The 14,461-nt window shown below is 40.8% G+C and overlaps 1 protein-coding gene across 2 annotated transcripts in view; it reads right to left on the bottom strand.

The window, feature by feature from the left end:
- Positions 1-14,461, bottom strand: part of LOC137653977 (uncharacterized) — a 161,931-nt gene that overhangs the window by 22,071 nt on the left and 125,399 nt on the right. For both annotated transcript variants that reach the window (XM_068387612.1, XM_068387618.1), the window contains exon 8: positions 12,497-12,722. In XM_068387612.1, coding sequence (XP_068243713.1) covers positions 12,497-12,722 — 226 coding nt within the window. The remainder of the gene's footprint in view (positions 1-12,496; positions 12,723-14,461) is intronic.

Genomic DNA, 14,461 nt, shown 5'->3' with positions numbered 1-14,461 from the left:
TTCTTTCGTGTCCCAACTCTATGAGAAAAAATTTCCCTTATCATATATGTGTTTAATTTGTACATATATGAAATTATTTTTTTTCTTTTTGCCGTGGATGTTTCCATATCCATTACAGCCCCTGGCGTGGATGTTTCTACATCCATTATTGCTGCCTGCTTCAATGAATGGAGGTGGTGTCACGGTTGGGAGGTATTTGCATTTAAAGCTATATGTGAGAGTATTGGATGATCTCAGCCATCCCGAAGATGGTTTGGACCTTTTTGCCGGAATTATTCTCAAGTGTTAGGTCTTCGGAATCCAGGGGGATACAATGCTTGGGGTAGGTCTCTTGGCTTATGGGGAGGATGATTCCATAGTTTCTTGGTCTCTGTCCTAACAGGCGGGGTGTCAGCTTACATCTGTGCCTCTATATCAATTTTGATGCTATCCTTCAGGTAGGGTATGGAGTGGACCATCTGGAAGTATACTCTCATTGTGCTGATAGTCGATAGTGCAAATTTACTTTCTGACGTGTGATGGCCTAATATTCTCGAGCGGGTAAATCAAACTAATCCCTTTCTCTCTCTCTCAACCTCGTCTTATGGATTCTCTAAGCAACGAACACCCATCCCCTGGATATGTTGACTCTCCCCCGGCACTGTTGACAACCTGTGCTAATTTAATTAAAGAAAATTCAGTTGACGAACTAGGAACACAAAAGGACCCCTCTAATAATGTTTTGAAACTAAGTAAGTAGGGTGGTAACAAAGGGAAACTTGGAATCCTTCATGTTACCCAAATTTCAATAGATACTGATTATATGCTATATAAAGTATTTAAATGCTATGGAGAGATAAAAGAAATAAGAATGAAACTTGAAAATGAAAAATGGCATTCAAGGATATCTTATAATATTCATGAAGAAACATTGAATGCAATATATAACATCAATAATATTAAAATTGATAAATTAAATGTCATTGGTGCCCTATGTAATAAGATACCAAATAATTTGGATGTATATAGACCTGCTGACTGGTTTGAAAATGATGTTGATGTGACTATGCCTCCCCAGAGAAAGCCAAAAACACCAATGTGGCTTGTTGCTTGGCCTAAAGGGAACAATGGGAATTATTTTAAAATTAGCAAACTAATTCAGAAAAAGGTAGTAACCATTGCACCAGGTGATATATCTCGCTTTGGAAAAAAATAGCTTCCTTATCCATGCCAAATCATGCATGCATTCAGTAATACTGTCTAACTTCAAGACAAGTAGTGATGATGATATGTTAGATGTCAAACCCCACCTAAATTCTACTTACGGAAGAGGAGTAGTCTTCAATAAAGACCTGTATGAATTTACGGGAGAGGAAATACTAGTCAGGTGTCCATTAACAATGTGGAAAGTGCATAAGGTTCCTGAGACGTCAATGATTATTCTTACTTTCCAGGATGCCGATGAGCCTTTCCACATCGTTATGGAAAATAAAAGAATTAAAGTTTGACCTTTCAAACAAAAGCCCTACAATATTTCAAGTGTTTCAAATTTGGACATCCTTCCAAAGTTTGTGAAAATGAATAAATGTGTAGCATCTGTTTCAGACCTTATCATGGATACTGTACACTTGAGGCCAGCTGTTTGAACTGCAACTCAAACCATAAATCCACCGATAGGAGCTGCGGGATTTATAAGTTTGAAGAAGCTGACCTCAACAAATCCAGTGTAGAACACAAAAAACTACTGAAAGCTATGCAAAGGCATTAAAATCAAGAGAAAATATACCACAGGAGACATCAAATCCCCATAGTGCTGCTAGTGATTCCAAGAAAAGAAATACATCATCTAATGAGAGTAAGGTTTTGCATGACCAGGTAATCATATTGCCTTCCAAGGCTTTGCCACGGTGTATTAAAACTGCGGCATTGCCCTTTTCTATACAACCTTCATCCCGCATTACCAACGACAGTACTAACCTTTCTCAGGCCTTGTCCTTGCCTGATTTGATGGAGTTTCCACTAGAAACCAAATTACCAGGTGCACCTGTGGTGGGGAATGTGGTATCATGTAGTCCCATGTAGCAGATGAATAAAGGGCAGTCTCTACCTAGTACCCAAGCCATCAAGTCCTGTCTTTTAATCACTACAACCTCTTGCATATTACATCATGGTGGCAGCGTGGTAACACACCCCACGCCATTCCAGCAACAAACTCGGACCGTAGAGACTCTTTACATACCTCTCCTGTCCGTAATAACTGAGAAGAGGACTCATAATCGGCCTGAGTTTATTACCAGCAGCTGCAGACAACGCCATTTTCACCCAACGGCAACCGGACAAGGACTGTCATACCGGCCCAGATAACAACCGTACATAACTTACATCGCCAGGATACGGGTTAGAATCGACATTTGTGCACCATGATTATAGCGAGAATAGTGAAGAAAGTTGTAAATAGAGTACTTACAAGTATTTTGGCCATTGTTATCCTCGCATTACTTCACAAAATGACCCAAACAACGACGTACATTCAGCAGTGTAAACAAAACGGTGAAAACCGCGCTGACTACCAGTGCAAAATTTTTGTTGGATAATTTACCAGTGCAAAATTTTTGTTGGATAATTTAGTGCGGATTAACGCAATACTGACGATATTCTGAGTGTATCGTGTACCTGACAAGTGACCAGCAACCAAGCAACCAGTCAATGTGTTGCAGAACTGGTAATTGAAAGTTAAAGGTTGACTACATGTACTGTTATAATCATCTAACAAGGCACACCCGACGATCCACGTTGTTTTGCCCATTGTAAACTCAGTAGATTGTACTATAATCTAAGTTACTAAGACTACCAAGATGTTGCACTCATGCATGTAACGGTAGACCAGTTGAATCACGATGCCCTTGCCCTAAACTTGCCAGCCAAATGCTGTAGTGATTTCCATACACTTATTACACGTCTCTCTTTGTGAACCGTAAACTGTGTTATTAATCCAACCACTATCTATCTATTGTGCAACACCCTCTCAAAACCAAATCCAATAATGCCCCAGCCTAAATGCCCAAGTATGGACTGGGGTCACCAGCCCCTGGCTGTGTCGTTTCATGCATTCAAGGCGCGGATGAACTTGTACCTCGAAGGCCAGGAAGTCACAGACCCGGGCAAACAAACAACTAAAATTAAAATCACCCTTGGCGATGAGGGCATGAGGCGTATCTTGGCGAGCAGCCTTACTGAACAGGAGCAACGTGTGCCGCAGAACATATGGAGGCTTAATGAGAGGTCGATGCAACGGTCAAAATAAATTTCCGAGTTCACCGCCTCGAATTCGCAAATACCAAACAGAAACCTGCCGAAACAATCAGTCAATTCCTGGCCCGACTCTGTGAAAAAACGACAAAGTGCGAGTTTGAAGACAGAGAACTCAACGAACGACTTATCGAAATGACTGTACTACGAACACAATTCGAGGAATTTCGGAAAGAACTCCTAACTAAACCGAAGGGCTACGCCGTAAGCAACGTTTTAGATAGATGTCAGGAATACGAGGCCATTGCGGCCTCCACTTCATCATTACGCTCCATACATATGAGCTCTGAGAACGCAAGTACAAGCCATACCAACGTGGATGCAATCCGAAGGGAAATCAACGAGCCATGGAACAAACCACAAACCACGGACAACCCCTGCGGGAACTGCGGGCTTAGCCATCCCATAAGATCATGCCCCGCTTCCAATGACAGATGTAGTGGTTGTGGCATCAAGGGGTACTGGAAAAAGATGTGCCGCAAAACTGACGGAGGCAGAACAATGCCAGGAGACAACACACAGCAGACACAACGCCAGAGCAAGACAAGAGGGCGCTCCTACCGACGGTCGAATCGGGCTCTTAACCACAGGCAACACGAAGTCAGGTTAATGAAAACCCCAATCTTGATGAGCAAACAGATTATATGCCAAACTTCGACATGATAACTATATCCGACATAGGAGTGGCAACGAAACGAGAAGCATTCTCAAAGCTCATGGTCAAGCATGAAAACCCCCCCAGCCTATGGGCCCCTGAAACTCAAAATAGACATGGATTCCGGTGGCAATATGCTGCCCCTGCGGACATACAAGCAAATGTTTGGTGATGCACCCACCAACCTCGTACTATCCCCAGAACTGTCAGTAAAACTAACATCATACAGTGGCGACAATATTCCCTGCCTCGGGTCACTAATGCTCAGCGACTGCAAACTCAGCAACCCAGCATTCTCGCAAGAAAATTTCTTTGTGGTCGATGTGTCTGGCCCAGCCATACTTGGCCTTCCCTCATGCCAAAAACCTGGTATTGTGGAGATCAGTGTCAACGACGTTACTGGAGTACCTGAGCAACGAAGCCAACAAGGCCCTATTAGGTCAGTCGAGCAACTAAAAGTGCAATTTCCAGCACAGTTTGACTGTATCGGCAAACTAAAAGAGCCCGCGATGCTCCACCTCAAGGATGACGCGATACCTTTCAGTGATCCACCCCGTAAGGTGAGTATCCACCTGAAGCTCCGCATCAAGTCCGAGCTTGACATTATGGAGAAAGGGGGTTATCAGACGCATAACGGAACACCCAGACTGGTGTAGCAGCCTTGTATATGTCACAAAACCCGATGGAAGCCTACGGATCTGCCTTGATCCCAAGCGGCTCAACCAAAACCTCAAAAGATGTCCCCACAAGATTCCCACTGTAGAAGAGATCAACCCGGTATTCTCCAAAGCGAAGGTGTTCTCCAAGCTAGACGGCAAAGCAGGCTACTGGAGTATACCGCTACACGAGGACTCACAACTACTGACAACGGTCCGAACACCACAGGGCCGGTATTGTTGGACAAGACTACCATTCGGGCTGAATGTAAGCCAGGACATATTTCAAGCCAGGATGGACTCTATCATCAAGAATCTCCCAGGTGTTGTTGGCATCGCCGATGATGTGGCAATATGTGGGAAAGACCAGTCGGAACACAACAAAAACCTGATGGGGTTCATGCAGCGTGCAGCCCAACACGGGCTCAATCTAAACTCGAAGAAATGTTTTATTTCGAAACCAGAAATCGAGTTTTTCGGAACACGCTATACCAGCAAGGACATGATGCCAGACCCGTCAAAGGTACACGACCTGCATAACATGCCGTCGCCCTCCAACAAAGAGAAACTACAGAGATTCCTGGGAGTAATGACTTACCTCAGCCCCTATGTACCACATTACTCAGCTCAGTCACAAAGAGAGATCTGGTCAAGGAAGATGTGCCCTTCCAATGGGAAGAAGATCATGAATCCACCTATCAACAACTGAAACGCCAAATAGCGCCATCAAGCACGCTGTCTTACTATGACCCAACTCGACCTGTGGCTCTTGAAGTCGATGCATCGCAAAAAGGCCTCATCCAAGACGGGAAGGTAATAGCCTTCGCCAGCAAAGCCCTGACACCAACGCAGGCAAATTACAGCAATATCGAGCGAGAGGCCCTTGGACTAGTACACGGCGTACAACGATTCCATACCTACCTATACAGAGGAGACTTCAAAGCTGTCACTGACCACAAACCCCTCGTTAACATCTGGGAGAAGCCACTGATCAGTGCCCCACCTAGACTACAACGTCTCTTCTTGAAACTGCAGGGGTATGACATGAGGGTCAAGTACAAGGAAGGACGAACCCTTGTACTCTCCGACGCCCTATCACGCCTTCCTAACCCACAAAATGACAAGGAAATCCCCTTGGATAAACGAGTGGACGGACTAGAATAGATGACATCGATGTGATATCAGTTGCACTCACAAAATTTGGTTCCCAGATTTTGGAAGAGGTCCGCCATAGGTCGGACACCGACCCAGTACTGCGCACTCTCAAGCATACTATCATCGAGGGTTGGCCTACCTCAGTAAAAGGCTGTCACCCCGATATCCGTCAATTTTTCTCATACAGAGAAAGCCTTGCCATGGAAGATGGAGTCATATTCATAGGGCGATAAGTTATCATCCCAAAGAGTCAGAGGCTGGATACTGGACCAGCTCCACCGGTCCCACCAAGGGATCACAAAAATACAAGCCCTGGCACGGGAGTGTGTATTCTGGCCCAAGGACAAGGAAAGGCATGTGACATATGCCAGAAGTACCAGCCCCAGCAAAGTTCTAGTGAAACCACGCATCATGACATTCCCCCAATGCCCTGGTTCAAAGTTGCCTCGGACATCTTCCAAATTGGCCACAAGACATATCTGATCACAACTGATTATTTAAAAAAATTCCCGATAGTCACCGAACTAAGAAACCTGTCATCTGAAAGTGTGACCAACCACCTCAAATTCCTGCGTTCGCTGTTCGGATGCCCCAAAATCATGGTCTCAGACAACAGACCTCAATACACGGGAGCAGCCATGAGGGACTTCACAAAAGCCTGGGGTATTGAGCACATCACATCGAGCCCACATTACCCTCAGTCCAATGGCCTCGCAGAACGCGCAGTCGGAACATGCAAGGCGATCATCAAAAAATGCCTTGAGACAGGCGGTGATATGCATACTGCATTACTCCACTTACGGGTCACCCCGATCGACAATAAGGCAAGCAGCCCCGCAGAGCTCATGTTCGGTCGCAATGTGACCACTGACCTACCAGGCCAATACGAAACGCATCTCGCACACATCATGACCCGCAACCACCTCCAGAACCGCATAGTACCAAATCGGACACAACGGCACTTCACAGACCTCCAACCCAAACAACCAGTCCGAATATTCGACAAGGCCAGCCACACATGGGTGCCAGGCAGAGTGGTGCGTAAGACAGAAGAACCCCAATCATACATTGTGGAAGCCCAAAACGGAACATGCCTCCGGAGGAACCGGTCCCACATCCGTCCTACACCGCTCGCGACAAACACAGAACCGTCCAACACCCGGCAGCAGGCTCCAACATCATCAGCGCAGCCTCCACCGCGACCCGCCGATATATTGCTGCCGCCACCTAGTGAGACCAAAATAACCCACTAAACCCCCGCAACTAGTGATAGCACTGCAGATCCGACAGCGGTGTATACCAATTCAGGCCGGCTGGTGAAAACCCCATTCAGATATATTGAAAGTAATGCAGTCACATACCGTAGATTCCCATAAAGTGCTAAGTTAAATAATAATATACACCCCCCCCCCCTTGTTTCATGCCCGAAAATTCTGAGAGGTCGTTACCAGTACTTGAAACTCAACAAGAAAAGTTACCAGTCTCAGGACTGGTAAGTGGTTCAGAATAGTGAATTTTATTTGAAAAGTTATGAGTCTCGGACTGGAGAACAGGCTCCATTTCAAACACTGTCGTTATATATGTGTATCAGGTTTTCATTTTGTTTTACTATATTTTGGTGTTGTTCTTTGCATCAAAAAAAAAATTAATTTGCCATTTATTTTCATATTTATGACTTCCAACACTATTCGGACCAAAGTCTGGAAAGCTAATAGCTATTATATTACTATCTACAATCACCAATTGTACCATGCATGTTTATTGTGAAGGGATGAAAACAATGGATAAAATGTTTGAATATGGAATTTTCATCGCTTAACTCAATGTAGTTATATGTCAGATTAATTATTATGTGTAATCAATTCTTTATATGTGATAATGGGGATGGTGTTTCATGTAATCCCATGTAGCGTATGAATAAAGGAAAGTCTCTACCTAGTACCCAAACCATCAATTCCTCTCTTTTAATCACTGCAACCTTTTGCAAAAACCTGGTAGCTCACCCCCTTCCATAAAAAATATTAGAGTTATGACATCAAATAAATATGATGTTTTGTCTTTTGATGTTTCTGATAAACCAGAAGACAATTTAAATAAATCAGTTCAAGTTGAGGTCCACCATCCCCCTCAACAATTAGATCAAAAGAACAAAAAGAAAATCACAAACACAAAACCCAATTTATCAAAACCCTCTCTAATAAAACCACTGGGAAATAAGTGTCAGATCAACAATTGCTAATGGGGAGACTTCATCTAAAAGTTCTTCTAAATAATAAACCATAGTTTTTTCCTCCATTTTGTAATTGAATTGTCAAGGTTTAAGGGCCGAATATGAAGAACTTGAGCTCTTAATTTATGAGCATTCCCCCACACCATATGATCACCGAGTAGTGAGCCATGGCAGAAGTCTCTTATACGTTCGTTGAGATGTTCCCCAAATACCTTTATCTATTCGTACACCTCTGCAGGCAGTGGTTGTACAGATTGATATAGGGAGAAAATATACATTCTCCTCTTTGCACTTGCCTCCAAATGATAACATATCGTATGATTAATTTAGTAGAGGCGATTTTACAGCTCCCTCAACCCTTTCTTTTACTTGGAGATTTAAATGGTAGACATCCTTTGTAAGTTGATGTTTTAGCAAACACCAGGGGCAATATTATATCATCAATTATGGAAAACGAGGATGTTGGACTCCTTAATACAGGAGACCCCACAAACTTCCATGTTCAGACAGGTACCTTGTCATGCATTGACCTTTCAATTGCAAGCTTTAACTGCCTTCTTGATTTCGATTGGAGGACATTAGATGATTGGCATACTAGTGATCAATATCATACACCAATCATTACGAACACCAACAACGATCCACCTTTATAAAGATCGCCATGATGGAATCTTGACAAAGTGTACTGGGTTAAATTTCATCACCTAAGTGAAATCGAGGGGAGTGCAGAACAGTTTGAAAGTATTGAGGATGCCATAGATTTACTGAATGGAACTCTCCAGACAGCAGGAATCAATTTGATTCCCATAACCACAGGATTATTCAAACAACGGCCAATCCCGTGGTGATCTTCAGTATTAACTGTCTTGCCTTGCACAGAGCCATCAGAAAATCTTTGACTAGATTGCGTAGAAGGTGTACAGAGAAAAATTAGATAATATACAAAAAAATGTAGAGCACAGTTCCGTCGTGCCATGAAAGGAGTTAGGCGCCAATCTTAGGTATCTTTTTGTTTCCTCAGTCAACAGTAGAACACCACCATATTCTGTATGGAGAAAAATAAAAAAGATTGCAGGCAACATTACCCCAAACCTACCTCCAGTGTTGAAGGTGAATGGTCAGTATGTGACTGAAGCAAATAATGTTAGCAATGCCCTGCCATCAAATATATCAGGCAAGTTTGTAGCAGCTCCTTGTCACCAGATAGGAGTATTGAAGAAAAGAAAATTTTAAGTTTTGCAACAGGAAGGGAAGAGTCGTATAATTCTCCTTTTACTCAAAGAGAATTTGATTCCGCACTTGCTACTTGTAACGATACATCCCCTGGACCCGATCGAATTCCATATGCAATGATTAAACATGTACCTATTAATACAAAGTTATTTATTTCAAACATAATTAACAGAATATGGCATGATCATAGTTATCCAAGTGTTTGGGAACTAGCCATTTTTTTAGCCTTTTTAAAACCTGGTATGGAAAAGTTTTAGCAGCAAACTATCGGCCAATTGCATTGACATCTTGTTTATGTAAAATCATGGAGAAGATGCAGACAAAGAAGAAGAAGAAGATGGAGATAGTCAATGCAAGACTGATGTGGTACCTTGAAAAGAAGGGTGGATTTAGAAAAATGCACTCAACAACTAATGTGTTGATACGACTTGTGAAGCCTTTGCTTCCAAACAGCACCATGTAATAGTCTTGTTTGACCTTGAAAAGGCATATGATACTACATGGAGATGTGGTATACTTAAAACCATTCATAATTTGGGATTACGAGGAGAGCTACCATTGTTCATTCAATCATTTATTTTACATAGATTTTTCAAGTATGAGTGGGGAAGGTCTATCTGAGAGGAAATGTCAGGAAGGAGTTCCCCAGGGTAGCGTGCTAACTGTAACCCTATTTGGACTAGCCATTAATGGGATATACTCTGTCATTCCTCAAGATATTCTTTCAACACTATTTTTGATGATCTCTCCATATCATTTGCTGGAGCTAGAATGGCGATGGTCGAGAGAAAACTAGAACTCTCAATTGACAAAATTATTCAGGGAGCTGATATGAATGAGTTTAAGTTTTCGACAAGCAAAACTGTTGTTGTCCATTTCTGACATATTCGGGGAAGACATCCAGATCTGGATATATACATTAAAGGTCAACGGATCCCATGTGTAAGTGAAGCTAAATTTTTAGGCTTGACATTTAATTGTAGGCTTACATGGGTTTCTCACTTAAAAGCATTAAAAGCTAAATGTCTCGAGGCTCTGTAAAAGTATTGTCCCATACACCATGGGGGGCAGACCGGAATACTATTTTAAAATTATACAAGGCCCTGATTTTTTCAAAAATTAGTTATGGGTGTGAAATATACTCCTCAGCCACCCCAAGCCAATGAAAGATATTAGATTCAATACATCATGCTGGTATTAGATTGTCCACAGGGGCGTTTAGAACTCCGCCTATCACAAGTCTCCTTGTTGATGCTTGAGAATTACCTTTAGACCTTTACCGAAAGTTTTCTATTGTTCGGTATTGGTTTAGGTTGCAAAGACTTCCTAATTCTTTAGCCCATCAAACTGCAAGTCTTGTAAAACTCCCATCATACTTTGAGTTGCACCCAAAATCTCCGCAACCTTATGGTTTTCGGGTTAAACAATTAATATACAGTTTGATATAATTAGAAGTAAGGTGCTTCCATTTAAAGTATCATCAACGCCTCCATGGAAATTACCAGAGGTATCTTTTTGTAAATACATTATTGGAGTTAAAAAGTATATGACTGACTTAGAATCTCAGTCTCTTCTTATGGAACATGTTGCACAATATAGGGGTCAACTTTTTATATATACTGATGACTCCAAATCTGATGCTGGCGTGGGATTTGGAGTACATAGTAATAGTTTTAATTGTAGAGGTGCACTTCCTCTAACAGCTTCCATATTTACTGCCGAACTGTATGGCATACTAACCGCTGTTGAGAAAATAGTGTCAGAGAAGGAGGGTAATTTTACCATTTTTAGTGATGCAACGAGTGTCCTTCAAGCTTTAGAAGTTTTTAATTCTAGTACCCCTTTAGTTTTGAAGATTTTTAGAATGGCTTTTTATTATTGGACTGAGAGGTATAATGGTTCGATTTTGTTGGGTTCCAGCACATGTAGGTGTATTTGGGAATGAGAAAGCAGATTTACTGGTGAAGAATTCTGCATCCGAGTTGCTACCAAGAAGGTATCCCATTCCCATGTAATGATTTCCTACCTAACATTTAGAAATTATTTTATAATAATTGGCAACAGCTCTGGGATAATCTAGATGGCAATAAAATAAGAGAAGTAACAAATGTCATATCTCCTTGGAGGTATAACATGATGCCTCATGGGAGACATCTCTTTATCGTCTCCGCATTGGTCACACTCGGTTGACACACGAGTTTCTGCTAAAGGGCCAACCGTATTGCAACGACTGTTTGGTACCTTTAACAGTGAAACATTTGTTGACCGAATGCCCCAATTATAATAACTTTAGAAATAGATATCTGTTTGAGGCTCGAAGTGAGGATGGCAGGTTCATCCTTGCCAATATTCTTGGACATGATGTGTCCTACTATGCGAGCAGAATTTTTCGATTCATTTCAGAAGCAGGTCTTCTGAAAACTGTTGAACCTTTATAATGACATATTAATCTTTGTGGTTTTAATTGAATATTCTTTTATTTTCTATTTATAAGAAATGATATCGGCGTCAATGATCTTAGAAGTCAGGATACCAGAAAACTTTAAATCTATCAGTCAATCAAGCTCAACAATACGCCTAAAAGAACAAGTCAATTCTAGGTTATGGTAATTTCAGTCAACCTCCATGTCAATGCTGGGGAGTTAGCAATATAAAAAATTAATTATTTCTATGCTCACCTGTTGTTCATACACATGGCCCCCTTCCTCCACACTGACAAGTGATATCCAAAGAATAATAATTTAGTTTCGACACCAGATTGTCCAGATACTTTAGAGGCCTGAACCCATTGAAGGGAAAGAAAACAAAAAATAGTTTAGTTTTGGGTAAACATTGGTCTTAAACCAGCTTTCAGAGAGATATATGAACATTGGGTGGATAGAGAAATAATAAATTTCATCATTAAAATTCTCTTCATATCCCTATCCTGACAGATGATGTAGAAAATAACAAATAGGTCTAGTTATAAGAAAATTGGATTCTATAAATATTAATATATAAAGGCAGATAAAAAATGCTTACATGAGAGAAGTGAAAGATTTACAATAAAATATATAGAGGAAAAGGATTTAACTAGAAATGGGCTGAGCCTTAATATCTAGTATAAAGTTAAATGTCTCCAAGCCTCTAGAGAAGGTAAACTTTTGTGACTAAACAAAGTAACTTTTATTAGAAATTAAGAAAATTAAGAGAAAACACAACCATGACCCTAAAAAGAAGGCAAGGAATATAGAAACTCTACATAGAAAGATATGTTTGGCTTTAAGGTGGGATTCTTACTGTCTATTCGAATTTTTTATTTCCTGTATTGAAGTGATGCGATTACCAGCTTCGGGATAAAAGACAAATGCCATGAGTTTGCTGCTGTATGTTGTCGTAAGCACAAGTGCCATCATCCACCAGAAATATAGAATAAGTTGACATCCAGGAACTTTAGCGATTCTTGGTACTGGCTGGTTAACTAATGGTCGCGTTAACCAAAGCATTGTTGATAACATATCTGCATCTGAAATAATAAAAAATATTACTGTAATCAGGTAACCAGGTATATCAGTAAACTGTAAGTGTGCACTCAAGAGTTCTCCATAGTATTTTTCTAGTTTCCTCAGCTAGTTGGTCACTTTACTTCCACTGACATATGTTACAGCTTAATATTTTATACCTACAATCAAAGCATACCATATAATCAATGTTTGTGCATCAATTAATAAGAAACGAAGGGAAATTAAAACAGACTAGGAGACTGTATATGAAGTCTTAAGCTTTTGATTGGGTTGTCTGAATTTTAGAATTTCATGAAAAATAAAAGGGAATTTGCTGAAATAGACTTTTTCCGCCAGATTAAATTCACATTAATTTATTGAATGCAAAATTACTCAAACAATAAATGATTTATGTAAAAAAAAATGAATTCATGAAAGGAGGTATGGTTATTTAGGACACCACCACAACACTAGATGAAGTTTGAATAAAATGAGGATAATCATACTGTTCATTAGAGAAGACCAGAGAGAGGAGGAATACAACCGTATTCAAATACATGCTTGAGAAAATAAGAGATGAAAAGTAGTGGAGTCTAAGCCTTCAGGGATGATTCTGGTGTTTATACCTGAACTTGCCATGGAAATATCAGGTATATGAGTGGATGAAAAGTAAGCACTAGATGATTAACTGATGCATGCGCAAGTAGAGTTGCACAAGTGCTGCATGGCTGAAGTCCAGGTATTTGTGCTGTCGTCTCCAAGATCAATTGGCTCTCTTCTCCAAACCTAAGTGACCAGGCTTCTTGCTGACAGAAATACCAAAGAGACAGCTCAGAATCCCCTAAAGGTTACCAAAAAAACCCATCTGTTTGGAGTGTCAAAGTTAAGCAATGTCTAAGGTTAGAGTAAGTCACTGAAACAAATAAACAAAAGCTATCAATGAACAGATATGGTTTGTGACTTTGTAAGCAAGGAGGGAAGGTGTTTAACAGTCTTACCCTAGTCCTTCTAAATGGAGAATAATCTCTAGAAGGATATAGATAACCTAAAATTATCTACAAACATAATGTATTTGGTTCCTCCAAAAAGATGTTTTCTCTTACACAATCATGGAGACTACATTAGATTCACTAACAGCATATGCCCAAATTCACACGAGTGTCAGAACAAACGGGGTATGTGAACAACCTAGACCTCACAGTTCCTATCAGCAGACATATATCATTCCCTGAATGAGAAGCTGGAGATATACACCTCTGGCTTTGAAGAACATAAGGGTACTCCCAATGGGGGTTTTTGGCATACACAGCAATAGCTTAGTCTCCTCCCACTTTCAAGACGATAATATATCTTGAACAATGGAAACCAGGCAAAGATGGGAGAGAGGTGGAGAGGAAACAGAAATGGTTAATGGAGAGAGAGAAGGAACCCGATTGTAACCCAAGGAACTGAATGGTCATTAGATAAAGAGCAACTTGATTCCTTCTATACTCTTGTTTAGGAGCATTATCCTTTACTCTTGTTCCTTCATGTTTAATTAAAGCTAAAAACTCACCGGCAGAATAGCTATTAGATTCATTTACATCTATTTTGTAGATCACACACTTAACATATACACTTAAGAAATGCACAATAAAGGATGATTTTTAAGGCTATGCTATTCAACTCGACTAAATCAAAATCTGAAGATGGCGCATCTTAAAATTCTTTAAGTAGCCCACCCAGGATGGCACTTCATCACCAGAAATCAGAAGCCGGGACA

Source organism: Palaemon carinicauda, chromosome 1 (genome assembly GCF_036898095.1).
Source record: "Palaemon carinicauda isolate YSFRI2023 chromosome 1, ASM3689809v2, whole genome shotgun sequence".
Taxonomy (NCBI): Eukaryota; Metazoa; Arthropoda; class Malacostraca; order Decapoda; family Palaemonidae; genus Palaemon; species Palaemon carinicauda.
Note: the sequence above shows the minus strand (reverse complement) of the source record. Positions and strands in the feature narration are given on the sequence as shown.